Source organism: Thermomyces lanuginosus, assembly GCF_041956635.1.
Source record: "Thermomyces lanuginosus strain ATCC 200065 unplaced genomic scaffold VTN49scaffold_31, whole genome shotgun sequence".
Taxonomy (NCBI): Eukaryota; Fungi; Ascomycota; class Eurotiomycetes; order Eurotiales; family Trichocomaceae; genus Thermomyces; species Thermomyces lanuginosus.
This window is the reverse complement of record NW_027192365.1, coordinates 282,111-308,144: the sequence shown is the minus strand read 5'-3', so window position 1 is coordinate 308,144 and position 26,034 is coordinate 282,111. Positions and strand designations below refer to the sequence as shown.

Below are 26,034 nucleotides of genomic sequence, written 5' to 3'. Positions count from 1 at the left end.
CTTAGTAGATAGACTAGAATTCTGACGCTGCTCATCTTTGAAGCTATGTATTAGAAATCAAATCTATGAATCATCTACCTTTCATGATGCCAATGCCAGAACCAAGTAGCACCACAACACCAACCGATCTGATAGCGCCAAAATCTAGTACCCCTGAAAAAGAGAGCACAGGACAAAGTATGATCCCCAACCTCCTATAACATGCATCATTACAGCCCAAAGGATATGAAGAATTCTGCTTGATCAATCATCTTTACTAATCGAACTCAGGGAATGTGCCAATTTCAACAACACGACACTCTCTGTCGCCGCGAAATAATTCAAACTAAATTTCGTGTTAGGATTATCTCAGCCAAAAAGCAGAGAAAGATGAAGAGCCCGCGTACCTATCCATGAGAATCCGCAGATGTCTATTGAAATGATCCTCGTATCGTTTTAGAGTGTCCTCTAATTTCGCCAATCGCGTCGGGTCGTAGGGCCGCGCATCAGGAGGCGCCAGCTCCGAGCCTGCCGATAAATCTGGATCGGCAGATGCGACACTTCGAGCAAGGGCGGCCCCGGTCCAGGAAGCGAACATTGTGCAGCACGTCATCAGTTTCGCATGGATCTGCGTTATCACGTTAGCCCTTGTCGTGTTGTCAGGAGCGGCTGGAGACAAAAATACCTTGAGAAGTTTGCCCTGAGTTAGCATGCACTCTTTCAGGCAGGTGTCCAAGAAGTCGACATGATCTTGCATCAACTCATCCACCGTTCGCGTAACCTGTTTCGGATCGTGCGGGAGATTGCTGCTCGCAGCCTCTGTCCCGCTTACCCGTTCCATTAGGTTCTGCCAATTGGGCTCGATGACTTCGGCAGTGCTGAAGTATATCAGCTGCTGAACGAACACCAGCATCTTCGCACGTAGTGTCCAGGCTCTTCGCTTCCACATCTCCAAGCGACGATCTGACGATTTGTGTCTCCAGCCTGTCATTTTCTGTTGGTCCTGCCAGGAATTCACCAGCATCATCTCTAGGTGACGCAGTGAGAGCAGATGTCGGAATATGAGCTGATAGCGGAGCACGGTTTTCCGACTAATCACCAAGGATAACGGGAACGGAACCATATAGTCCAGCTCGAGTGCATCATAGCCCGTTATGTCCTTGTCTTCTTCTGCCGAACTTGTCGCGGGCGTCTGTTGCCTCTCGATCGCGGCCTCTGGGTTATCTTGATCAATGCCAGATACGCTCACAACTTGCATGAGCCATTTTGTCAGCCCGATCTTGTTCATGTTCACCTTAACGTCCTCCTTGAAGGCGTCCTGGGCTGTGATACTGCCGGGCTGCCGCAGTACCAAATCGAGAAGTGACTGGAGTTTGCTCTCATTGACGTGCTTTGCCGGTTTTCTCAGTTCAGAGGCACTTAACTCGAGGAAATATGAGAAGAAATCGGACTGGTCCAGGAAGAAGTAGTGCTTTAATGACCGGAATCGAGTCGTGAGAGAGTTCTTGGTCAGTAGTAAGTTCAGCAACGACGCATTTGCATATGCATACGCGTCATTGACATTATCGAGAAATCGAGGATCATCGAACGTCTTGGGAACGTCTTTGACAGCTTTGTTGACATCCACCCCGCCGCACTCACGCACAACATTGAGGTACTTTCCTGCCAGCAGGACCTTATCCCGTACACTCTCGAGCTGCGGAGGGACTTCATTTTCTCGAATCGTGTATCGTTTCTCCCAATACTCGTCGGTGTAATCTTCCTCAAGTTTTTCCCTCTTAATCCACTTTTGCTCCTTGATCAGGAACTCCCCGTGCGGGTCTTTGATTCCACCGTGATGTAACCACTCATTGAGCATCGCCATGTAGGGCCTGCTTGCTTCCCGAAGCAGCGTCTGGAGTAGTGTCTTGGTAGCAGGGTCGCCAGAAAACGTCGCTAATCGTTCTGTCAACAATCGCAGAACGTTGCCACCCTTGCATATCTTCTTGCTCGACATGCCACCCGGAACAAGGTCGCCACCCTCTTTCAACTGCTCTAGGATGTTATCAACATCGTCAAAGTCAACTATTGACTCATCCAGGTCGGGGTCAAGTAGTCCATTTCTTTTGAGAAGCTCCTGTGCCAGAGAATAGAGCTGTGCTAGGCTCTGGCTCGTCGGCATTGTGTGCAGATGGAGGACATGCAATGTGAAGTTTGGATTGTTGAGGAGCTGATTCTCCAGTTGAGCAATCAGTATGAGGTAATCCTTCAAAAGCTTCCTAATGGCCGCACAAAGGGCGTGATTAACGGCGCCATACTCTGGCCGACCCAGCACGTCCACGAACGCTTCCAATGCGCTGTAGTGCGTTGCCATTTTCAGCATTGACAATGTCAGGTCTTTGATACTCGGGTCCAGACCTGGGGCAATCTGAAAAGATGGCCCAACTAATCGATCTTTCTCCTCCGATGGGTCATAGGAAGTGTGGTAATGGATATACTGTCCCTCATAACCCATGAACACAAAGAGGATATCCTGTAGGATTGCCTGCTCCTGCGCCTCTATCGAAAGTGACCGCAACGAAGGAGGGTGAAGCGAATTCGGCGCGGCCGACGCAAGCGGGGGAATTGATACGCGGGACGCGAGAGGAGCAGAAGAGTGCTCTGTCAAGGACGCTTGAGGATTCCATGGTGCTAATTTCCGAACCAGTCAGCCCTCTATTGTAGTCAAACATTGACCAGTGAGCTCATGCCTTCAGCCACATCTTTGTCTTTCTCCCTCTTTTTGAGGTAGTGGCCTTCTACATCTCCGGCAGCTTTCGACCTGGATTTCTCAACCTCGCCTCGATTCCCCACATTGGAAGGCTCTCTGATGACATTCCGCGTCTTGACCTGAGCCTTTTCTCGCGTCGTAACGGTTGTTCGCGTTGAGCGGCGTTCTGTAGTGGTGCTGTTCTCCCGGTGTAAGCTTCTCGCAGCAGACGCGCTCCCACGGAGCTGGTCCATGTTTCCAACTATTAGTAGTATGGGAGAATCGAGTTGGTTGGCGTGGGGGAAACGGTAGTCGGTCGCGTGAAGACAAAGCGCGCGTCGCGTCGCACTTCCATTCAGGCTGCGGCTGGCTGTTCAGCGTCAATGTACTCCGGGAACACGATCGCGTGTCGAACGGTGCGATGTTTATCGATTCGTTGAACTGAATCCAAAAGGCAGTTGATGCCTGATTTATCAGGCGAAAGCTGGGGTTATGGTTACTGCCTGAGGCATTGATAACCTATTCGGCTTAGCGCGTTTCCGTTAGGCAAGCCTGGTTTGCGTATGGTTGACCAACTGACTGGCAGCTCGACGGAGCTCCTTCAGACAGTCGTCTCTCTGCTCCGTCCACTTGTTGCTGCAATCTTTTTTACTGGGGTTACTGTGCTCTCAGCTGCTTACGCTTTTCGCAATAATCAACCACAATGTTCATTGCACGATCAGAATACGGTGAGTTCTGGCGCTCTATTGACAACTCAATGCCACCCGCGACAATACAGCTAACTGCACCGCGTAGACCGTGGAATCAAGTATGCTATCCATGCTTCCCGGACTCTCAATGGTGGCGACAAAGGTTAATACATGCTTAGCACCTTCTCCCCAGAAGGTCGTTTGTTCCAGGTCGAGTACTCTCTTGAAGCTATCAAGCTTGGATCCACAGCCATTGGGGTATGCGGACCTAGAGCAGCACCTGATGAAACGCCTCGCCGCCGCTAATACAGGTTAGGTTGCGACATCGGAAGGTGTCATCCTCGGTGTCGAGAAGCGTGTCACGTCGCCCCTTCTCGAAGCTTCCTCAGTCGAGAAGATTGTCGAAATTGACAAACACATTGGTTGCGCTATGTCGGGTTTGCAGGCAGACGCGCGGTCCATGATCGAGCATGCCCGAGTAGAGTGCCAGCAGCATGCCTTTCACTACGCCGAGTCGCTCCGTGTCGAAAGCTGTACACAGGCCATATGCGATCTCGCTCTACGATTTGGCGAAGGTGCGGATGGTGAAGAGAGCGTTATGAGCCGACCATTTGGTGTTGCTTTGTTGATCGCGGGATATGATGAAGATGGGCCGCAACTGTATGTCTCCTCCCTCGAGTTTCTTGGCGGACAATTTTACTCAGCTCCATTATCCAGATATCATGCCGAACCCTCGGGTACCTTCTACCGTTACGATGCCAAAGCTATCGGGTCCGGCAGCGAGGGCGCCCAAGCCGAGCTGCAAAACGAATACCATCGTTCACTGACCCTCGCAGAAGCCGAGACTCTTGTCCTCAAGACCCTCAAGCAAGTCATGGAAGAAAAATTGGATGCTAAAAATGTTCAACTCGCGAGCGTGACCAAGGACAGAGGGTTCCGAATCTATGATGAAGAGGAAATGGCCAGGGCTGTGGCCACGCTGAATGCAAATCAATAGAGAGGCGGCAGGGTGGCACTAGAGTGAAATGATTCTAATCAACCCACATTACGAAATGATATTTCAAGGATGATTGCACGATCTTTCCATCAAGTTCTGAATCGTAATGTACTAGGTTGTGTATTACACCGCGCACGAGACGCACATCCTATCTAGTTTTATATACACAAGGCTTTAACACCTTGGCTTCTTCCTCTGGGGTCAACTCCTCCCCGTCTTCAATGAACCGTGTCTTGCTTTGCACAGCCCCCGGCTTTCCGGGCGTCACACCAGCATATTTCCCTCTCGTTGGAGCACCAGTCACCTTGACAAACTCCATGCGGACAAACATTTTGTTAGATTTGTCCACCGAGTCGGGTTTGAGTCTGAATCCACGGGCACTCATAACGTCAACGAACGCTGAGATATCTGTCTCGTCCTGCCCGTCAGAGTTGGCCTGAACATCTTCAGCGTAGATCTCCTCGTTGCCACTATCATTTTCCGCGTCGGAATCGTCGGCCTTGCCTTTCTTTTTCTTCATTAATTTCTTCTTTGCTCGATTGCTGAGCTCGGGTTTTTGTGCTCCTTTCTTCCGATGAACTTTGCCAAATCGACTCTTGACCTCGCTGACCCAGCATTCGCCCTTTCCATCGCTGCGTAGAACCCGCCACGCTTCTTCAATAAATGATATCCAATTCGTACCCATAAGACTTAAACAGAAGATAGCAACGTCGACGCTGCCATCTGGCAAAGGCAGGTTGGAAATATCCGCTTTTGTAATGAGAGGGTCTGGACTGTGTAGATCGTAGTTGAGGAATTTCAACTTCAGCTTATCCGCTGATGGGGTGAGCGCTCGTGCAAGTTGGGCATCTCCGCAACCAAGATCAGCGATCGTGCAGAACCCATTCGGTCGCCGTGGAAGAGCCGCTCGTTGAGACGATCCTTTTTGACCTTTCTGAGAGGATACGGGAATTTTTGCACGGCTCCTGATCGTTTGAATGTAGCCATCCACCGGATTTGATGGCCATGACTCCTTCACTTGCTTAGAAAAGCCCGCATGATATTCCGCGAAAAATTCTGGGTTGTTTGAAAACATCTCCAAAGCCTTCGTCGACGGACTCGTATACAAGGTCTCATTCAAATAGCGAAATCGGGCCGAAACCAATTTGTCGCGCATCTTCTGCTGCAGCGGCGTTAGTTTCGCTGCCGGGGGCGGCGGCGGCGGAGGAATGGCGTCTGCTGGCTCTTCTGTCTTGTCCTCTTCTTTAGTCGGCTGACCATCATGAGCCTTCTTTTGTTTCTTGTTCGGTTTCTCCTCAATTCCTCCATTGGCTTCTTCCTTCGAATTCATTGCCAAACCGCGGTTCTTCCGTTTATGCTTCTTTTTGCTTCCTTTCAGGGCCTCCGTCACGGAGCCTCCGTTCGTGCGTGGAATCTCATCGCCCTGAATATGGCGCTTAAACATCTCATCCACATTTGATTCGGTGACTTTGTCCACATTTTTATTCTGGCCGCGCTTTCTCTTCTTAGTCTGCGACTTTGATTTTTCGTTTGCTGATGTCGACGCAGATTGTGTTGTCGGGATCTCCGTCTGCGTTTTCAAATCTGCGGCCGAAACCGACCAACCCGGCACTGCGAACATGGTGCCGACGGATGCTCCGAGTTGTCAATCAATATTTTTTTGGATGCTGGTTTGTGCTCGTTGTTCGTTATCAAGCTGATTTTTTTATTTTTTTTCAATTGGGCAGGCGGTCAACAAGCAACCGCACAGATTTGGTCATTCCGGTACATGACGTACCCGTACCGTACCTGTACGCTATGCACTCCGTCCTCGTCGAGTGAAATCTTCTCATTTCTTAGCGCCAAAGTATTACTTATTGATGAATACGGTAATGAATCCATATTTCCGCCTCTCTCGCCGCGGAGTAGTCGTACTAGGCGCGGACTATGGAGCAGATCCGTACCCTGCACGCTGACCTTGCGGTTATGTACTCCGCTGGTGCTCGTAGCCTAAGGGTTATGTTCCGCGGACCGCGGTTGACTTACGAGTGGTTCACGTACTGTACGCACTGTCCCGTACACCAAGCTGTACTCGGCTTTTTATGCGAAGAATCTACTCGTATGGAATATCGCCTCTACTACTTCATACTGCGTTACACTGCTTCTGAAGGAACAGACTCGTTTGGAAGCCGAGAATCGAAATTCCAACCGCGGTAATTTTAGCTCTCCGCTCCGGGAGTCCTGTGCTCCGTGACTCCGTTGTTACTAGTAAGCACCGAGATTGGTTAGCCGGAAGCCAAAAAACAAGGAATGCCCAAGGATGCCTAGGATCTATCTGGCTTAGACACATGGACATTTGCGGGTCTGCTGTGTGGAAGTCTCTGCGCCGAGATAGGCCTTCCCGGCAAGAGTTCAAGCGTATTGGAGAATCTTTCTGCTGTTGAGCTTGGCAAATTCTCCTTGCGTTGTGGTCATGAACTGTAATAATACTGAAATCCGTCAAACTCTTAGGTACCCCAGCCCTAAACTGCCTTCTTGTCTCATCGTCGTTTCCGTATGAGGAATGGATCACTGACTCTGGCGTGAATTCGAAGGAGGATTAGCGCGTATGTTCATTTAGATTTCGTCAATGGCTCGTTTACTTCGCATGCTGCGAGTCGGTACCATTGTGCATCATGCATGTGCCCGTACCGTAACCTTTCCTGTATTTACTCGGTACTAATGCCAGTGATAAGCTCCATGGGATCGATCGACACTTGAACCGCGCAGATCAGCAGCCCCAGGGGCCCCAGTCGCAGCTCCTGCATGCCGGGAATCATTGCAATAACCTAAACTAACCCAAGCTAACTTGAGCCTAAATCGATCTCACAGAGTTCGGCTAGCCCTCCCAGCTGGATACAAGCTTACAGCGCAGGAAATCAGTCGGAAATCATGTATTATTCTGCATATTTTCGGCCAGTTCCTGGTCGGCCGGTCCAAAACCCTCCTCTTTCATAAAAAGGGCGCTGACAATGCAATTTGCCACGGCGTCGAAAATCAGCCGTGATGGATAAGACTACCACTGAGCGGGGAGAGGCCGCCGGAGCTGCTGAATCAAACCCAAAGTCCTCTCCAACGAACGTTCCCAGCACGACGGATACAACGGCCAAACAGAGTTCATCGGCTCCTCCACTCAAGCAGCCAAAGAAGAGGACAAAAACTGGATGTCTCAGTATGTGAGGATTCCTTCAGTGGTAAATTTGACACTCAAAGTCTCGTCGCAGCATGTAGGAAACGTCGGATCAAATGCGGAGAGGAAAAGCCACGGTGCAAGAATTGCACCAAGGCGAATCGCGAATGCGTGTGGTATCCGCATCAGATCACCTCCAGGAATTCTCTCGGCTTCCTTGCCACTTCGAATTCCCCGTTGACACCTGGATTGTCGCCAATGGCATGGCCGCATCAAGCAAGCCAGCTTACCGATGGGCAGCGGTCACACGCGTATCAACGGCTTTTGGCTCCGCGCATGTCCCCTACCGCTGAGCCGACTGGCTTTTCGAGCGGAATATCTGATCCCTCTTTAGTACGGTTTCCTCACCAGACGTCACCATCCAACGATCCACATATCGAAACTCGGCCGTTCCATCTTCCCCAAGACAATGCTGGCCCCCTGTATACCACGGAATCTCTCCCGAACGAGAACGCCGCTTTCGGCGCAATGAATTCATCGGCCGCCGGCTTTCCACGTTCTTACAAAGCACCTCATGACCCATTGGCTAGTCTTCATGGAACACATAGCGGTATACCTGGAGATATTGGGCAACATTCGCAGCAACTGTCACCCAACGAACTTTTAACGCGTGAATCGAGTTTCTCCACGCAGGTAAGTGAAGACATGGAAATGCTTCAGGTATCTTTGAGTAACAGTTCTACTTCAAACAGACTGAGAACCGGAGTCCGCATGATGGTACGTTCGCGAGATTGTGAGAAGTTAACATGAGGACGCCATTACTGACAGTTGTGATTGATTTTAAGTGGGCCAATCTCCGTCCGCTTCGGTCTCTCAAATTCACCCTCGGGCACAAGTTCAAGACCACGACGGCATCGATCTCGAATCCGATGTTGACATGGAAGAAGAGCAAACGCCAGTGGCCGGTAGCAATCAGCTATCGATGATTATGGCTTCAGCCGGTCAAGATGGCGGCCTCATCAGATCATACACCGCGTTCCTAAATAAGCCTAACATTCTCACGTCGTATCGGCCATCCCTTGGATCATCGCCTCTGAATAACCCCGTGACTGCCAGGATATGGGTACATTTTATACACGCTACTGGACCATCGCTGTCAATTTGGGAACGTCATCATATAAATTCATCGATTTTCTTCACCGGACACGTTCCCGCCTCCCAGCAGGGACTATGGAATTATACCATGCCCCTCAGATCACTAGAACACCCGGCGCTTTTGCAAGCCATTCTCGCCGTTAGCAGTTTGCACGTTTCGAAACTACAAGAGGCTCCTCTCACTGTGCCTTTGAGGCATTATCACTACTCTTTACGCAGATTATGGAAGGCCCTGAGTCTTCCATTGCGCAGAAAGGACGTTGCTACTTTGGCGACCACGCTCGTTCTTGGCTTTTTCGAAGTGATGGCCGCAGAGCATGTGAAATGGAACAGCCATGTTGCAGGCGCGGTTCAACTCATCAAGGAAATAGACTTCACACGCCTAACGAGAGACCTCCGAATATATCGACGCGAAGCGAAGGCTCGAAAGCAGGACCGGTGGGGGTTGTATGACAGCTCAACGTCACATGTATACAATGAAGACGACCCATTCGCAGAAAAAGAGGCTGAGGTCAGTGACGCTGTTTTGTCTGTTCTTTCTGGGAATCCCGTGAATTACGACCAAGCCGGGCATGTGGAAAGCGACGATTATCAAAGTAGCAGAAAGCCATACTTCACTGCGAAAGACATTGAAGAATTTCGCATACAATGCGACCTTTACTGGTGGTATTGCAAGCAGGACCTTTTCCAAGCCTTAATAAGTGGGAATGAGTTGTTGTACGTCCATACCTGCAATCCCCAACCGCTCTTTTTCAGTGCTGACATTGTGTCATCTGACAGCCTTCCCTATAATCAATGGACGCAATGTCCCCCTCGTGCTGGACTCGGCAAGGCGGACGCACTCTATGGTTCATTTGACCATTTGGTGCTTTTGCTAGGCCGTCTAGTTGATTTTGGTTTCCGAGATCGCAAAAGGAAACTCAAAGCTCTTGAAAAGTTTGGGGGCGAATGGCGGCCACATCAAGGATTTCTGCGGTTCTTAAGTCGCTTTGCAGCGAAGCCGTCCGGCGCTGGCCATCCTGGGCCTCCTGCTGACACCGACGGGGTTGGCCAACATCCCTATCCAGGAGCTGATAGTTCGACTCGCTTCAGCCCGTCATCGCCGGAATTCCCGCAAGCGCCGCAGCCGGGGCATCAGACTAGTCTGGCGAACCATGGGGATCTAGCGTTTGACATGCTTTCGAATGCAGGTCATAATCAGATACCGGTTATGCCCGCGCCAATGGGACAGTCTACGCCATATTCGGAGTCGCCAAGAGAAGATCTGGATCAGTCTCTAGCTGAGGCAGAGTTGGAATGGGAAGCGATCAACGGAGCATTTGACTTCTTCCCCCAACAACTCGGGCCAGAATTCGCCCCATTGCCGGCGGACAGTGTGGCACCAATGGCCAGTCCATTTGGTCCGGCCGTGCAATATCGGTCGCAGCAAATCGCCGTCCTATGGGCCTTTTACTATACAGGCCGGATCGTCCTCAATCGTTTCCATCCTTGCATACCTCCAGCTGCTATGGTGGCTGCCTTTACGGCAGCAGCGACAACAGAGGAGTACGCAATGCTGATTGGGAAGATCATGGCAGGCATCTACTACTCCCAACAATACAGTTTGGAGACTGGGAGCGTCAACCCGACCCTGGGAGCAATCTTGATCGACATGTGTCTCCCCATGTTTTTTGCTGGTGTTCAGTTTATGGACAAGGCGCAGCGAGAATGGACAATCTCGACCCTTCGCAGCATTTCCCGCCTTACCGGCTGGCAATCCGCAGCAGCCATCGCAACTGGATGCGAAACAGCATGGCGATCTGCGGCCAAAGCAGGTAAAGGACCTCCATACAGTCCGCCTGAGACGTTCTCGAGCTTCGAAAGCAGTGTAAGTGATGAGATTCTAACATCAAAATGTTTTCTACAGAACTAATTTCTTCCAACAGCACAAAGGGCGAATCTATCGCGGTCCTTTGGCCGACAAGCAAGTCGACATACAAGACTCAAACGCTATTGCCGATCGACGATTCGTCAAGGTAGCCAAGCCCGCGCGGACGCGCTGGGCCATGGGCTTACTGGAAATGGAAGAGGATCTGGTAAATCTGAGCTTGGATGATCGTCCAGGGAGCCGAACGTAAAGGGAGCTGGTTACAGGCAGGGAATCTCAAGATTCTTTGACTTCAAAAGACACAATGATCAGTTACTACTAGCAAGTAGACTGCTAGAACTGACTTCCTGAGAGCGTGCATAGCTCAGCTGGATGATAGCCCCACGAGATTTCGGCATATTGCTTTTCCAATCCAGCAAGGGACATTCAACTTTCGGAATCAGGCTGATTAATGGGAGATAAATCTACAGGTGCTACTTCGGTGGTCTGTCAGAGCTCAAACAAGAGTCAAAAGGCCGCACGGATGCGTAAACGACATAGACATCATGACAAATAAAGGAAGTACTCGCGACTGGACGATTCCTCCCCTTTCTAATTTAGTACGCAACATCGCAATGAAACAGTACCGATTATGATTCTGACAGGAATGTCCCGATGCATCGACATTTTAACTCCCCGAAACCCTGCGACTTGGAGATGAAAGAAATAATTTCAATAACGAATAAAGTGATCAGTAGGTTATCGAGTTACCTTGTCGGTTCCTGAGATATAAAGGCTGAATAACGGTTACTGGATATATGACGTAGAATGAAGTCAAAGAACGACACATGAAAAGCCTATCTCCATTGATCTGATACTGGCTACAATACCTACCCCGCGTGTTGAGGTCAGATAGCAGCCCAGTAACCTGATAGCCTAGATTAGACGCGCATACCATGTCCAAACGCAGAACCTCTCCATATGCAGCTGAAATCTTCCCATGACTCAACCTGTTTCCCTAACAAATGAGCATCTGAAATCACTAGTTTCTCTAATGTTAATGTGATCAACCATGGCCACCGCAAATGAGCCGATCCGCACTTCCTTTGAAGAAAGTCAGCAAGCTCAATACAAGGACACTGGACTACTTCAACCTCAAGACTTCCCAACCGAATTCAACGTGAAACTCTCAGATGAACAGCTTCGGGAGATCCTGTCTCTACCGCCCGAAAAGCGCGATAAGAATGGTAAAATCATCGATCTCGATCTGATCTACAAGTATCTACCCAGACGCCCCGACATCTCCGACGAGGAGGCCTCGATCATCTTCGAGGATGAAGTCATCGATGCTGTTTTGTCGCGAGTGAAGGAGATCAATCCGTACGTTCAGTTTCGTTCTCAATCACTAGCAGCAAGCAATGGAGAATGTTGCTTCATCGGTACTGAGTGACTTCTTTTTACCTAGGATCTGGGGACACACCTTCGATGACGACAATCGATTGATTCTTCTCCACGACGCTGCTGACAAGGACCCTGAGCTTCCTGAAGTCCTCCAAAATCTCCCAACCATCGGTCTCCTCTATGGACCCGACCCGGAGAAGTCCGAGCATGAGGGATCAAGCGACTCTCAACCTTGAAAGTGGAGACTCCTATCATCTGTCGCATGAAAACTGGCGATCAATTCACACCACACTTTGAATGTCAAAGCGAAGTACTTAATATTTCCGTCTGTTCCATACTGTGTACGCGTGATACCAAAATCAAGCAATCGAAGATTTGCGGTTCGTACAGCTTCACTGTACGTTGCGTTCAGTAATTTCAAATAAAACAATGAGATCTCATGGCTGTCGTCACAAAAGGGCAAGATTACAATTACTTACACGAAATTACACAATATATGGTTATTTCTGACTAGGTGTTACCATGTTGTTACCTACCTGTTACATAGCTGTTCCATCGCAAATCAAGGAGTGAACCCAATTAACGCCGTTGACGTTTCGACGAGTCCTCGACAACATTTCCATGCCATGGTGCCATGCCGATCTGCATCGAATGCTCCTATCCCGTATCTCATCTCTATACGACATACAGCCGAGCTGATGATCGCACACTTGGCAAGGGGGTGCGCTTGACACAATGCCCGCGCTGCAAGCGGTTCGCAGACAAATACGTGGAGCACGACTATGTAGTGATATTCATTGATTTGGTGTTGATTAAGCCCCAGGCAAGTGTCTTAAGACAAACAATATCTATTTTGGAGATGCTAATAGCATTAGGTCTATCGTCACTTACTGTTCAACCGGCTAGGACGGGACGATAATCGGGTGGATGTAAGTGAGAAGCTGTCCTCGATATTGATTCCGTAACTAATACGACCAGCGCTCCATCGTTCGACTCGGTATCCTGCTCCTTTTGTTCGACGTATACCTGACATGGGCTCATATCGAGAAGTCGTCCTCCTTGATTTCAACCTCCCTTTCGAACGCACCCGTGATCATCCAGTACCTTTTCTTCTTAACCCTTAATCTATTGGCGACATTCGTACACCATGTGACCGTCCGACTCGGAGCGTCGATCTTGGTCAAGCGCGCGTCGTCCTCAAGCAGTGGATCGTTCGCTGATAGCGATGTCACCACACCATCTGCTCCCACGTTTCCGAATACCCAAACATCGAGCCCTACGAAACTGAGCCGGTCGCCGTCCGGTAATGACATGCAGCAAAAGCCGCCTCAACCCACTCCCAACGGCAACCAGTCATCAACTCCGACTACACAGAGCAGTGCGCCTGTGGGCAACCAGGCGCCCTTGCGTCGTGTGTATACTGCGCCGGGCTTGATCCAGCCACTCCCTCCTCCATCGCCTCCCAGTCCAAGCGCCATCAGCACTGCTTTGGTCGTCAGCAGTTGTCCGAAGTTATTCCCGATTCTCTTAGTAATCTGGGGTTCCAAGGACAATGAAGCTCCGGAGAACGGGTGTTCATTTGGGGACAGCCATGCGCCACCACATTCGCACATGACGGCTGCTACATCTTCTCCTTCTAGTCAATTGACAGCGTTGCCGTCGGCCACTACAGGCGCTGTACCCAGTCCTACTACGACAGCCGGTATATTACAGCGCTTGCAGTCATTTACCAAGCTGCCATATGACATTTCCTGCCTCTTCTCCTTCCTATCCCTCCGTGCTGCTAATGCGCACCTGGTGTTGCTGAATAATATCGAGGCGCTGTACATTCTTCTTGACTGCGGCTATCTTCGCGCGGTTGCGCTGGCGGTAGCCGGACAGCTGGCACGGTGGACGGTGGAAAAGACAATCTTGATGATGTTTGGGATTCGATGACACCTGCGTCACAACCCCATTCAGTTCGCAGTCATGAGTCAACTGCCATAGCCAATCACTAACCCATCACGGATTAGCGTCATGTGTGATACCGTCCGAGGTCACCCTGCAGCAGAGCTCAGTAGAATAACTTCGTAGGCTGGTTTTTCAAGTTCAAGCAAGCCAAGCACCTTTGTAGACCAGCCACTATTCTGACATCACACGCTCCGGCCTGTCTGCCTAAATCCACCTGACTTACCCTTTGCGACAAGTGTTTGCTTAAAATCTCCAACTCGCGATAGCCAGAGTTTGTAATTTCCGATCAACTCCTAACTACTTGCAGCTCTTTTATGCTTACCATCTCTGCACCTGGGGGTCTATTCCTTTCCCTCTGCTCCCCCGCTACGCCAACAACTGCCAACAGACCAACACTTGACCCACTCGCCCAGAAGACGACAGATACACTCGCTGCTTCAGCTCCGATATAAATTCACTCTTTTGGTTTGTACGGTATTACAACCTGTCGCTCGATTGTGACTCGTCGTATTTTCCAAGCAAATTGTCTCCATGGGTGGCTCTACGACATCATCGTCGTCGTCGTCGTCGTCATCGTCATCAGACAGCGGCAGTGACCGCTGGCATATTCCACGCTTTCCCCGCTCGCGCGAACACTCACGCTCACGCGGGCGCGAGCGCGAAGAACGACGTAGCCGCCGTCCTCCCGTCGCTGTGAGAGAACGTGATGATTACATTGACTGGGCTCGGGAAGACCGGTTTGAGCGGCGCCTACCCCGCAGAAGGGAGCATTTCTTCGACCGAGAGGATGTTTATGCCTCACGTGGCTCTGGTCCCTTGATTCGGATATCAGATGACGAAGCGCCTCACCGTCCGCGACTGCTTCGACGGCAGTCCTCCTTGGATACATTTGACCGACGGCCTGCGAGACGGGTTGAGCGTGCTCCTTCAGTCGGTCGCCCCTTCCGCCGCCCACCGTCCCCACCGCTGCCGCCTCCGCGGCGCCATGTAGATCACAGGGAGTATTACGAGGGGGAGGAGATTGATATTTCAGAACCCGAAGAAATTTACAGCGATGAGGAAGAGTACCACCATGTCCGTGAAAGGAGTCGCGCGCCGCCCCGGCGAGCAATTAGAGAGGAGATTGTGAGGGAGCGGCGCGTGGAGAAAACATACCCGCGGAAAGGCCGGACCAAGTTCCCAAAACGTTTGGTCCATCCTCGAGCTCTCCATGAACTCGGCTATCCATACATTGAACATGTGTGTTGGTCATCGTCCCTATCGGTTTTGAATCATACTAATTGACCTCAGGACCGCATTATCATCGTACAAGTGGCACTCTCCAAGGAACTTATTGATGAAGTTATCACTTTGAGTCGAGATATACGACGAGTTGAATGTGTGCTCTTCCCTTGTTTTGGTTGGAATTAAGTGCTAATCATTAAATAGCCGCCCGGGCATCCAGACGCGATGCATCGCCACCATCCCGACTAGTTCGTGAGGAACTCGAACGGATTGTCATCCGTTCGCCTACGCCTTCCCCTCCGCGCAGAGTAGAGCGAGTATATTTGGAGTCTCCGGCCTCCTCTTATGCACGCAGCGAACGGCTCTTGATCGAGGGATCCCCATCACGTGTGCGGGAACTTCGAGAAGAACCACGTGAGATTCGGCCTCGTTCTGTCTCCGTCACCTCGCGACGTCCGCCCTCGCCGGTGATTATAGAACGTCCAGCGTCTCAATCTGGGCAATTAGTTCTGGTCGAGCGCCCATCTAGGGAAGTGGTGACGGTTGACGACGAACGCAAAATCATTGAGTTGGAACGCCGCCCGGAAGGCTCTGGGTCTGTCGATATCACCACACGCAAGATTATCCAGCGTGACGATGGAAGTGGTGAGGAAATTGTCAAAGTCGACCGTGATCGGCCAGGTATGATTATTTCCCATCCAGTTCCGAATACAGGCCGTCACTGACATCCTTACCTAGCGCCGAATTCACGCCTAATGCGCGCCATGTTGGCCACTATGACTTAAGTGTCTCCAGCAAACCGGTCTTAAGTGATCACTGTAAGTATGCACTGCTAATGGTAGATCTTGTTTGCCATGGACATCTGGCAGCGGATTTACATTCGGGCTTGACTGCATCCGAAGAATGGTCTGTAGTATGCTTCACAATTGTATGTTTCACGATTCATGTTATCTAGGTAGTGTACTATGCTTCACCGGATATGAGAATTAATGAACGATAATCAACTTATGTTGAATAGTGAATGCGCTTGAGAGTAAGCTGTAGCTTGCCCAATTTTGAATCGAAATACTCCATACAATGCCTCCAAAACCCTGAAGGATTAACCCCACGTGCGATGGATAAAAATTACCCAATCAGAGGCCGTTCTTTCTGCGGCTGAGACTGACTCTTGGCAGTAGGATTACTTAAGCAGCGTTTGGATTGTTTGCAGCTGCAACGTGCAGAGTCAGGGTCACGGTGGCCTTTGAGCCTAGGGCGGCACCGGAGTCCTTCCAAAAACATCTCGCTCATATTGGCATCTCCCGGAAGACGGATCATTTCTCTGAACAAGTCATAACTACCTTGGGAGGACTGCCACGATGGATAAAGTGCAGGCATTTGGCAAGAACTTCACGTGGGTCGCGATCCTCATGAATTTGCTTCTAATGGCTTCAAAGCTAATGTTTATGATTCGTCATTCAGTGCCACGTTCCAACCCTTCGCTGCCCGCACCCAGCAATTCGTCAAAGAGCAACTAGGGACTGCGGACGAGAAGACCCAGCTTCCGGATGAGTATATCCAGCTGGAAAAGCGGGTGGATGCCTTGAAGCAGAGCCACCAGAAGCTGCTTTCTGTGACGTGGGTTTCCTACTACCCTTCCGTCAATTGACTGCATGCTGATAATCGCGCAGTTCCCAGTACTCCAACGAAGCCTACGACTATCCGCCGAATATTCGCGAATCCTTCAATGACCTCGGTCGCACCATTAGCGAAAAAGTCCAGCTGCTCTCGCATGCCACCACCCCCGCCGAGGCCCAGGCGGCCTTGACGGCGCCTCCGTCCGCCAAGCCGCAACCCAAGACCTTCAGCCATGCCATTGCTCGTGCGTCGTTGGCGGGATCGCAGTTGATCGCCCAGCACGCCCCCGGCGAGGATCCCCTGGCCACTGCGCTGGAGAAGTTCGCCCTGGCGTCGGAAAAGATTGGCGAGGCTCGTCTGGCGCAGGACGCTCAGATTCAGTCGCGCTTCCTGGCAGGGTGGAACACTACCCTCAACACGAACTTGAGCTTCGCTACCAAAGCTCGTCGTAATGTGGAGAACTCGCGCCTTACGCTTGATTCGATCAAGGCCTCGAAGAAGGCCGCTGCGCATGGTGACCTGGACAATCTGCCAGAGGAAGCGAGAGTGGAAATTGAACAAGCCGAGGATGAGTTTGTGGGACAAACCGAGGAGGCTGTCAGCGTCATGAAGAATGTTCGTTGTAGAGATTGTTCCTTTGACGACAGAAGCTGATTGCATGTACAGGTCCTGGACTCCCCCGAGCCTCTCCGCAACTTGGCGGACCTGATCGCTGCCCAACTTGAATACCACAAGAAGGCGTACGAGATTCTGTCGGAGCTGGCCCCTGTTGTCGATGGACTCCAGGTGGAGCAAGAGGTAGGCAACTCCCCCCTGTCAGCCCCGAGTTCGATAATCACTAACATGAACAGGCAAACTATCGCAAGAGCCGCGAAGGGGCCTAAATACTACGCTTTGTCTCTTCCATTCGATTATCCTGTATTGATTGCGTTGGCTTGATGTCACAATTTTGTTTCTGTATGTCTGTGATTCCCGAAAGTCTCTGAGAGGCAATTAAGGTGTATTTGATCAATGCTAGACATGGATATCGTAACATCTTCAGTGTTCCTTTGCAACTAGTGCAGAAAGCATCGGTCTAGGGCCGCTCGAGACGCCTGCTGAATGAGTTTCACGTGGTAATAACTACCGTAATAGGATTAATTTACTTTTGGGAGAAGATGCCAAGCATTAAGATATCCACTCATCAGTTAGCATCCAAACGTCAGGAAGTCACCGCCAGCCTTGCACTTCTACCATCGCCGTTCGTTCCGGATCAACTTCCAAGTCAGTCTCGATCGGACGACCGCATACCGCAGGACGGAATTTGCGTCGATTCGCCGGGACGCCGAAATCAGCCACTTACATTCAGGGAACACCGAGCTGGGACGATCTCCGAAGAGTACACTCGCAGCAACAGTGTCCAGCACAGCATAGGACGAAACCAAGGCTCGGAATCGGCAGCACAAATCTAAGGGAATACGGCGGTTACCGTCAATTACGCTGATCAGAACCGACCACGCGGGACCGACTTTGACACAGAGCACACGGGTATTTCACGTATAATGGCGAACGGGTTAGTTTGCTTGTCTTGATCGTGCCTGCGCGGAATTTCTAGCACGGCAATTTTGGCTGACGAGCTTTTGTTTAGCTGGAGTATCATCATCGGCCTCATCTTTGTCGTCCTGTCCAGTGTCTGCGCCTACGTGTTCGCCCCGAAAGGCGAGAATCAGACGTACGCCTCCCATGTTGCTAGCGGTGATACACAATATTATATCTCTCATCGTCATCGAGGCTCTGGAAAAGTAATTTGTGAGCTAACATTGTCTTTCAGTGTCTGGAGAAGCAGTCTCATCCTTGCGTTTGCATCGTGTTATATAATGTGGGGTATGTCGAGGCTTCTATACTCGCCTTCTGCTTTTGTGTTCTGTTTGAATGGCTTTGGCTGATGTTGCTTGCCTTCAGCGATCACATTCCTTGCACAGTGGCATCCGTTGGTTGTGCCACGGAGATCGGACATCAGGCCGGATCGGATTCCGGAGTAAATGGATATTTGAAATGCTTCGCTATGTCGAATAATGGACGCATGTTGTAGCATTTCGTCGGTGTTGTACAAATGCTACTTCCATAGACTTGCCAACGCTATGATTTGACTGCAAAGTACAGCTCAGCCCAGTGATGATTTGGACAGTGTGCCCATTAGATCTATCGTAGTATCTCTGATTTCCGTGTAGAGTTAAGTACTCAAGGAGCTTGGACTATGATTTGATCCAAGTTGCAATCGAATGACAAGAAGGGATACGATGAATCGACCGGGCAAAGTCAAGGACCGAGGCATCTTACTAGTAGGAGTCTGGACAAAGCATCCAATCCCGCTTATCAGGCTCTAGATTGTGCCCAGTCACGATGCTCTGTCGGCTTATCCGTTCCAAGTGGGTCCCCATGGAGGGCACCCGCCGCGGATCGAAACCCTTCCCTTCATCGGCAGATTCGCTTGGGGCTGCCTCGTCATGCACCAACTCCAAGCATCACACCGCTCTTCGACCAAAAATCACAGCACGTAGTAACTTTCCCGTACATACGCGAGAATGTTGTTTACCTCTTGCCCGGCGCTTTCTGACTCCTTTTCTTTCTCGCTACAACATTCTCAAGTACTGCGTTGCCATTAGGCATAGCTATTCAAATCTAAGAGCTATCTATCCAAAGTACCTCCTCATTCGTAAGACCCATTTTATACTCCAGAAAGAGAAAAGAGCATTCGCTAATCAAGTTCCATGTATGAACATGGAAAAAGTAGGCTTGCTGTTTGAACATATTTTGAGAGCAGAAAATATCTCAGAACATGACTCGTTATCACCCACTCACTGTCCGCGCCCAGGCTCTCACCTTGGCCTGTTTCACTCATCTCTCGTACGAAGAGATCGGTCGTATCACGGGAATATCCAAGAGTAACGTGTACAATATTGTCAAATCCGCCAAAGCGCGCGGCTTTGATCCCGTGACAAACCCTCGGATTATCGACGAGTATGTCGTCGATCGACCACGATCAGGCCGACCTAGAAAACATGCACCACCGCCACCACAACACCAACAACATCAACAACAACAACAACAGCAGCAGCAGCAGAATGCTAATAAGCAAGCAACATCTGATGTCGTTGTCGAACCTATAATCGAAGAGAATAATAATGCGGAGCACGAGAATTCGTCTGAGCAGCCGGTTGAAGAGCATCCCGTTGAACAACATCCTGACGGGCAACCCGTCGAAGCAGCCAGTACGTTACCTATCTCTATTGAAAGCAATTTCGGTATTTGAATTGTCTAACGCAACAAAGCACCGGCGAGTTGATCATTACACAGCTACGGACAGAGACAATGGAATAATCCATTGAAATGCCGTTGTCCTGTCAGAGAGGGACGTATGTGGTTACTTATACCATTGCTGAGCTCAAACACCCAATGAATAATCTAACGTTAAGCATCAGTAATGATTTAAACATGTAATTGATCGTCGCCGCTGGAAACGGTGTAAACAGAATCTATAACTATTACTCGGGGGCTACTATTGTTCTGTCCTAACCCTAAGCCATTCTTTCCACATCTTGCGGGATAGTTATTTCGAAACAATAAGAAAACAGAAAGTCGAATCACTGCATCGGGAGCAAGATTCCGTCGACGAATTCACGCAGAGTGACACAGGAGCGCTCGAAGGGGAAGGTTTTAGCTAATAGGCAAAAACCGGTGTCTTAGGAAAATGAGCATTCACGACCTGGAAGGCCAAAGTACTCTATTAACTTCTAGAGGTGGTTTGCCTGATGACTCGATCTACATCAGTCCGGAGACTTGTTATCCGCCCAACTAGGCTGTATACTCCGGCAGACGGCCTCGTAATCGGAAAACCGCGCAGGATCATCCTCCGGCACGCCCGGCGTTGTCCAGAACATAGTCCAATTCGATCCAGGGATCCTCCATGACCCGCGTGACCGCTCAAAGTACCACTTGTTCACCGGGTTATCTCTCCGGCTACGCCAGCACACTCCCCGTGGTAAGCATGTCCGAACCATGGCGTTGAAGACAACGTCCGCAACACCACCGGCCCCCTGGCTTCGTTTGAGAACCGCGAATTTATCCAAATACGGCACCATGCGCGCCAGGCTTTCGGGGCTGCCATCATCTTCAACGCCTGGTGGGAGCTCCCATGTCAGGATCGCACCACCTTCGTATTCCCCCGCGATGATGAGACCCGCCAGGCGGTTGGAGATGCGATCAAGGTAGTGCTGCACGTCAAGTTTCCGGTTGAAGGAATCCTCAATGAGATGCACGAGGCGCGGAATATCGATCCGAGGATCATTAAACGACAATCTCGGCGTGATCGCAGGGTCTGGTGTCCATGGTGTCTTGCGTGGATCCGGTATGACTGTCAACGGCATGCCCTTCTTGACAAATGTCGTTGGCACGATCGGCCGGTCCTGCGGTGAACCTTGCTCAGCGCTTTGGGTGCCCAAGCGGCTGGACGGAAGCGATGAAGAACGAATGGGTTTGTCGGTCAGGAGGTTATGGATCAATGGGTTCTTCTGCCGTCGAGTGCCTACATCCGACACCTGCAGAGTCTCCCGCTGCGGCCGCGCGGCTTTGGCAACATCTTCTGGGGCTGCAATGAGACCTGACGAAGATGGAGGTAGAATTGACAAGCTCTCCTTCAGTAGATGCAGATTGTTCAGATGCTCATACAACGGACTCGTGGTACTCTGGCCGTGCAATGGCGCAGCAGGCACGTCCGCGTCGGAATTGACAAACCCAGTCAATTGGTTGCTCGCAGCCAGAGATTTTTCTCTTGACTTTGCCTCTTGCAGTTCTATCTGCTCCTGCAGCTCGTCCTGAATGTCCTCATATTCCTGCTCCATATTGATGAACACATGCGACTGATGAGTTCCCCTGAAGGCCGGAATCCCCCCATATGGATCCAGCAGAATCAATCGGTCAAGAATCACTTCGCTTTGAAGTTTCCTGACTCTGTCAGCGATAACCTCTGGGTCTTCATCTTGATCGTAAGGGACCTCCAATCCCGCCAATTCCCTTGTCAAGGACAAGATGACATCGTGGGCAGGAACTGGACGCACTTGAGAATTTTCTTCGCTGTAAGCCACCGGTAGCATAATGGCAGTTGTGCCTTGTCGTAAAGGATTCAGCAGCATCTGCCGGGAAAGCAGCTTGGGTTTCAAACCACCAGAGTCCTTTTTGAGTACCAGAGCTGTATCCAAACGCCGGGCAACACCCCCGTCGCAGGCTTCAATCGCCGCCAACAATCTATCAGCCTGTTCATCTGCCACTGTGCGCCACGATGTTATATCGCCATTCAGCCTGGGATCAATCACCACACACGATGCCATTCCAAGCCGCGTGAGTTGCGACAGCGTCAACGCAACGCCCCGGACGACGTCGTCTTCCAGCGATTGGGGGTCGCTGAGCTTGACCAACGCAACATGAATATTCTCGTCCCAGGTCGGCTCCTGCCGCGTCTCCGGCGTGGCAGCCTGTCGGAACACGGGAGTATCCAACACAGACCTCGTCGGCGAGTACAGTGAACCCAGATTCACTCCGAGTTTCGGCATCTCCTTGTTGACAACCGTTGTTGGTGGCCGTTTGTCTTTCGGTTTGGACGAAAATCGTGACAGATAGGACTTGGAATCGCGCTTCGTTGTCGCCGAGCTCAGCAAACTGAGGAAGAATTCCTTTGCGGAGCCAAATCAGCGATGAGCAACAGTAATCTTCCCTTCTCGACGCACACACCTTGTCAGCCATCTTCTCCCGAGCTCTTTGGCGACCGCGGTTGCCATCCCGGAACGAGAATGGCTGCTGCTCCGACTGCGAGGAAGCATTGCTGTACGGCCGAACGCCGCCAGCGCATCGTGATATCACTACGCAGCATTGGGCTTGAAAAGCCAAATCACGTTTCTACGTCGTACGGAATCAGCGGCTTGTTGGGCTTTCTTCGAGGTGAATTGAGCACGTACCTTGAATCGGAAGTAGCTCGGAGCCCTGTGACTCATGGCTCATCGTAGCGGAAGAGGTAGCTAGCTGTTGGGCGGGAATTCCACGGGTCGGCACTGAGGGCGAGTGGAAATGACGGCGAGAGCCGCAAGACGCATTGAATCAGATTGAAGCTTTGAGCTCTGAATATATCAATTTCCCCAATTGAGTCATCACTGTTTGGTGTGGATGATTTTTATGACGCACTGAAGTAGATGGCGCCGCTGTCGGAGACTGGCTGGCCCACTTTCTTGCCGCCTCGGCTATCGTTATCGGGCCGATCATTTATGATCAACCAGATGAACTTCAGATTGATATACGGAATAGAGCTGGAACTGGAATTCGGATTAAACATCGAATTCCACTCTACTATAACACTTGAGTTGTGAATTAATAGTACCCAAAGTGTATCCGTAGTAGTATATCCGTAATACTCTAAATACCTCCATAGCTGAATGTAAAATAACAGCCCTGATTACTGGCGCTGTTAGCACTGCTGTGTGAATATGCATCATGCAGTTGCCTGGTTGATTGGCTGGCTGCGAACGACATTCTCATTTTCCCCTTATTCGTTCGCTCGGCGGACGGCTCCGACAATCACTGCATTGGTGTAATTCTCTTGTTCCTGCATAGACCTCTCGACAGCCATGAGCAGCCGGATCGTGCGAATCCAAATCTCTGTAAGCAGTGTCCCGGTCAGAGCACTACTTCCTCTGCCTGCATGCCAGGAAAACCGACGCACCTTCGATATCGACATCGTAACTCACCGCGGGTTCTTCATCGCGATGCACAAGAATCGGCGCATTCCTGTTCCATTTCTTCTCACGCACTCGTAGTTTGAGTCCCACGTGCTTCGCAGAACCGACCCAAAGAAGTCTTTCTTCATCGTCTTGGTCACCCTTACTGCGTTCCTTCAACCAATCGCGCCATAATCGAATGACTCCATCCTCGACGGTGGTTACACTCAATAGGAGTCCGGAGCCCTCTTTTACTTTGACCAGATCGACAACGATGCACAACTGGGAGAACTCCTCTCCACTCTCAAGGCTGACGAGCCGCCTCACGGGAACTGTGTTTGTTTGGCCCTGCTCTCTGGATTGATTATCTTCCTCCGCAGAGACCGTATTTGTATCCGTTACTGAGGCCCCAGAGGTATGTTCAGAGCTCCGTAGCGCCTGCAAAGCATCTTCCCCCTGAGCCTGAGGCTGGAATCTCGAATATAATCTGCGAAGTTTTCCGAGTCTCTCTGTCACTGCGCAGCCTTCGTAAATGGACCTGTTCCCATTATATTCCGCAGTCAAGCCGTCCGTGCCGAGATAAGTGCAGAAAGCATATGGGCTGTACAGCCTCGAGGTCGGGTGGTAGCACTCGAGGATCAAATGTCGAGACGGGATAGACGCCGCGACGAGGAGACGGAAATGCAGGATACGGAGAATGATAGCATGAAAGCGATGTGATACGACTGTCAATGGAAGAAGTTCAGCTGTAGAAAAGGTCGATAGGATGTTGACGAGAATCTGGGCGCATTAGCATCGTCTCCAAGCAGGAGAGGTCCGGACAATCAGATCGAGGTATAGTACTTCGTTGGGGAGAGAGTAAACATTCGCGACCATCGCGGCTCTGCACAGCACGCTCTGTTCTATAGTACCAATAAACCGGCCATGGATGTTGACAACAGTTTGCTGCCAAATAGAGAGCGGGCAAAAAGGATGATCCAAGACTAAAGACCTGAGATATGTCATGTACAATAGGTACTATCCTGAGGCTATGATGTGATGCGGGACCGAGTTCCGATAAGATAAGGATTAACTACCAAAAGTAGGTATTATCGTAATACAAGGCAGTCTATTTTTCCATACTTGTGACGGCTGTCACCGAAGCTTCTTCTGTCCCGTGATGGGCCCAAATTCATTTTGGATCCATCATTATGTCATGACCCAGCAGTAGTGATTCCTTGCCGCACAGATCGGACGCAAGAAAAAAGTAAAACAATGCAGCGGCATCCTGACACTTAACCGTACCCTCACAGCATCATTCCTATCCGTAACAACATGAAGCATCCGGATCCCAGAGACCGGTGGCCGCTGCTCGGGCATTTCACGACAGTCGAGTTCACCGCTACGCCGCCTTCTTTGCCTTCTCTCGCTCGGCCTTACGAAGAGCACGCCTGCGGATTGACTCATGCATGGATTTGTTCATGCCCAGCACAATGGGATTGTAAATCCCAGTGATGCAGGTCAAGAACCAAGAAAGGAGGCCATGGCTCCAGTATGGCGCCGTCATGTTGTGATAAGTCGGCAGTCCGCCACTGCGCCCAATCTTGGCCAACGCGGATTTGACCCAGGCTTTCGCAGTGGGCACCATCACCGTAGGACGACGGATCTTGGACATGGCAGAGGTGATCAGATGAGCCTGAAAGACCTGTACCTGCACGCCATACGGCGCCAATTCGGCAGCGAGGGCGGTCGACCACTGCATCAAAAACGCCTTACTGCCCGAGTAAGTGGCCAGAAGCGGCGTGGGAACCAAGCCGCCAAAGGATGCCATTGTCAGGATCAAGCCACGCTTGCGCTTGACTAGCGCAGGGGCTACAACCTGCGTAACTTTTAACGTTCCCAAGCAGTTGATCTGGATGATATCTCGCATCTCCTCCTCGGACGTCAACAAGAATGGGACCGGGATGCTGTGGCTTCGGCCGACGTTGTTGATCAGAACACACACGTCGATGTCAGAGATAAGGTTCTTCAATTTCTCGTAGTCCGCATCGTTATTCTGTGCAAAATCCATTGCTAGAATCCGAGCTTGGAACGATGGGTTCTTAGCCTTGATTTCATCGACGATAGCTTGCATCTTCGATTCGGTGCGGGACACCAAAACGAGATTGTAGCCGAGTTTGGCAATTTGGAAAGCAAATTCCTTGCCGAGGCCATCAGAGGCGCCAGTAATGACTACCCAGCTTCCCTTGGGTCCATAGCTGCGCAGCTGTTCCCAAACTCAGCAAACGATGCTACCACCGCTTTGCCTCCAAAATAACTTACCGACTTCCCAGGAAGTACGAACAAACTGAGCAATACCCGGACGAAAGTTAACACATGGTATCCAAGAAAAAGGCCTCCAGTGGCAGCCAGACCCAGAACCGTCAAGGTTTGCGACTGGGAGAGCTCTCCCAAGCGCATGTTGCACAAGTTTGTGAATAGATCCAGGTAACCCATGGACGGTCGTGGGTCGGGGCACAAGAAATGGACAGCGAGAAAGACTCAATGACGCTGAAGAGAGTGAGCTGAAGATATGAAT

At 50.7% G+C, this 26,034-nt stretch overlaps 14 protein-coding genes across 14 annotated transcripts; 9 read left to right on the top strand and 5 right to left on the bottom strand.

The window, feature by feature from the left end:
- Positions 1-243: 243 nt before the first annotated feature.
- On the bottom strand, positions 244-2,961 carry VTN49DRAFT_4127 (uncharacterized protein; the record flags this gene model as incomplete). The annotated part of the gene is made up of 4 exons (XM_069412039.1): positions 244-325; positions 387-607; positions 665-2,649; positions 2,709-2,961. The coding sequence occupies 4 exons, from the start codon at positions 2,959-2,961 to the stop codon at positions 244-246; spliced, it is 2,541 nt and encodes an 846-aa protein (XP_069267322.1).
- A 449-nt stretch (positions 2,962-3,410) lies between these two features.
- On the top strand, positions 3,411-4,393 carry VTN49DRAFT_4126 (uncharacterized protein; the record flags this gene model as incomplete). The annotated part of the gene is made up of 5 exons (XM_069412038.1): positions 3,411-3,435; positions 3,503-3,515; positions 3,576-3,654; positions 3,713-4,056; positions 4,114-4,393. 5 exons carry the CDS (start codon positions 3,411-3,413, stop codon positions 4,391-4,393), a joined length of 741 nt encoding a protein of 246 aa, XP_069267321.1.
- Positions 4,394-4,541: 148 nt separating this feature from the next.
- Positions 4,542-6,014, bottom strand: VTN49DRAFT_4125 (uncharacterized protein; the record flags this gene model as incomplete). The annotated part of the gene is made up of 1 exon (XM_069412037.1): positions 4,542-6,014. One exon carries the CDS (start codon positions 6,012-6,014, stop codon positions 4,542-4,544), a length of 1,473 nt encoding a protein of 490 aa, XP_069267320.1.
- A 1,403-nt stretch (positions 6,015-7,417) lies between these two features.
- Positions 7,418-10,813, top strand: VTN49DRAFT_4124 (uncharacterized protein; the record flags this gene model as incomplete). Its single annotated transcript, XM_069412036.1, has 6 exons — positions 7,418-7,583; positions 7,636-8,234; positions 8,294-8,318; positions 8,387-9,413; positions 9,477-10,563; positions 10,622-10,813. 6 exons carry the CDS (start codon positions 7,418-7,420, stop codon positions 10,811-10,813), a joined length of 3,096 nt encoding a protein of 1,031 aa, XP_069267319.1.
- An 801-nt stretch (positions 10,814-11,614) lies between these two features.
- VTN49DRAFT_4123 (uncharacterized protein) lies at positions 11,615-12,179 on the top strand (the record flags this gene model as incomplete). The annotated part of the gene is made up of 2 exons (XM_069412035.1): positions 11,615-11,922; positions 12,008-12,179. The coding sequence occupies 2 exons, from the start codon at positions 11,615-11,617 to the stop codon at positions 12,177-12,179; spliced, it is 480 nt and encodes a 159-aa protein (XP_069267318.1).
- A 398-nt stretch (positions 12,180-12,577) lies between these two features.
- VTN49DRAFT_4122 (uncharacterized protein) lies at positions 12,578-13,878 on the top strand (the record flags this gene model as incomplete). The annotated part of the gene is made up of 3 exons (XM_069412034.1): positions 12,578-12,766; positions 12,819-12,872; positions 12,922-13,878. The coding sequence occupies 3 exons, from the start codon at positions 12,578-12,580 to the stop codon at positions 13,876-13,878; spliced, it is 1,200 nt and encodes a 399-aa protein (XP_069267317.1).
- Positions 13,879-14,424: 546 nt separating this feature from the next.
- VTN49DRAFT_4121 (uncharacterized protein) lies at positions 14,425-15,902 on the top strand (the record flags this gene model as incomplete). Its single annotated transcript, XM_069412033.1, has 4 exons — positions 14,425-15,132; positions 15,184-15,271; positions 15,322-15,798; positions 15,856-15,902. The coding sequence occupies 4 exons, from the start codon at positions 14,425-14,427 to the stop codon at positions 15,900-15,902; spliced, it is 1,320 nt and encodes a 439-aa protein (XP_069267316.1).
- A 573-nt stretch (positions 15,903-16,475) lies between these two features.
- VTN49DRAFT_4120 (uncharacterized protein) lies at positions 16,476-17,618 on the top strand (the record flags this gene model as incomplete). The annotated part of the gene is made up of 5 exons (XM_069412032.1): positions 16,476-16,510; positions 16,579-16,734; positions 16,788-17,349; positions 17,401-17,532; positions 17,586-17,618. The coding sequence occupies 5 exons, from the start codon at positions 16,476-16,478 to the stop codon at positions 17,616-17,618; spliced, it is 918 nt and encodes a 305-aa protein (XP_069267315.1).
- A 273-nt stretch (positions 17,619-17,891) lies between these two features.
- Positions 17,892-18,185, top strand: VTN49DRAFT_4119 (uncharacterized protein; the record flags this gene model as incomplete). Its single annotated transcript, XM_069412030.1, has 1 exon — positions 17,892-18,185. The coding sequence occupies one exon, from the start codon at positions 17,892-17,894 to the stop codon at positions 18,183-18,185; it is 294 nt and encodes a 97-aa protein (XP_069267314.1).
- Positions 18,186-18,275: 90 nt separating this feature from the next.
- On the top strand, positions 18,276-18,755 carry VTN49DRAFT_4118 (uncharacterized protein; the record flags this gene model as incomplete). Its single annotated transcript, XM_069412029.1, has 4 exons — positions 18,276-18,286; positions 18,362-18,445; positions 18,545-18,597; positions 18,676-18,755. 4 exons carry the CDS (start codon positions 18,276-18,278, stop codon positions 18,753-18,755), a joined length of 228 nt encoding a protein of 75 aa, XP_069267313.1.
- A 797-nt stretch (positions 18,756-19,552) lies between these two features.
- Positions 19,553-20,059, top strand: VTN49DRAFT_4117 (uncharacterized protein; the record flags this gene model as incomplete). Its single annotated transcript, XM_069412028.1, has 2 exons — positions 19,553-19,985; positions 20,046-20,059. The coding sequence occupies 2 exons, from the start codon at positions 19,553-19,555 to the stop codon at positions 20,057-20,059; spliced, it is 447 nt and encodes a 148-aa protein (XP_069267312.1).
- Positions 20,060-20,540: 481 nt separating this feature from the next.
- On the bottom strand, positions 20,541-22,760 carry VTN49DRAFT_4116 (uncharacterized protein; the record flags this gene model as incomplete). Its single annotated transcript, XM_069412027.1, has 3 exons — positions 20,541-22,442; positions 22,501-22,665; positions 22,725-22,760. The coding sequence occupies 3 exons, from the start codon at positions 22,758-22,760 to the stop codon at positions 20,541-20,543; spliced, it is 2,103 nt and encodes a 700-aa protein (XP_069267311.1).
- A 545-nt stretch (positions 22,761-23,305) lies between these two features.
- Positions 23,306-24,353, bottom strand: VTN49DRAFT_4115 (uncharacterized protein; the record flags this gene model as incomplete). The annotated part of the gene is made up of 3 exons (XM_069412026.1): positions 23,306-23,418; positions 23,483-24,257; positions 24,321-24,353. 3 exons carry the CDS (start codon positions 24,351-24,353, stop codon positions 23,306-23,308), a joined length of 921 nt encoding a protein of 306 aa, XP_069267310.1.
- A 505-nt stretch (positions 24,354-24,858) lies between these two features.
- On the bottom strand, positions 24,859-25,952 carry VTN49DRAFT_4114 (uncharacterized protein; the record flags this gene model as incomplete). Its single annotated transcript, XM_069412025.1, has 2 exons — positions 24,859-25,722; positions 25,779-25,952. 2 exons carry the CDS (start codon positions 25,950-25,952, stop codon positions 24,859-24,861), a joined length of 1,038 nt encoding a protein of 345 aa, XP_069267309.1.
- Positions 25,953-26,034: the final 82 nt, after the last annotated feature.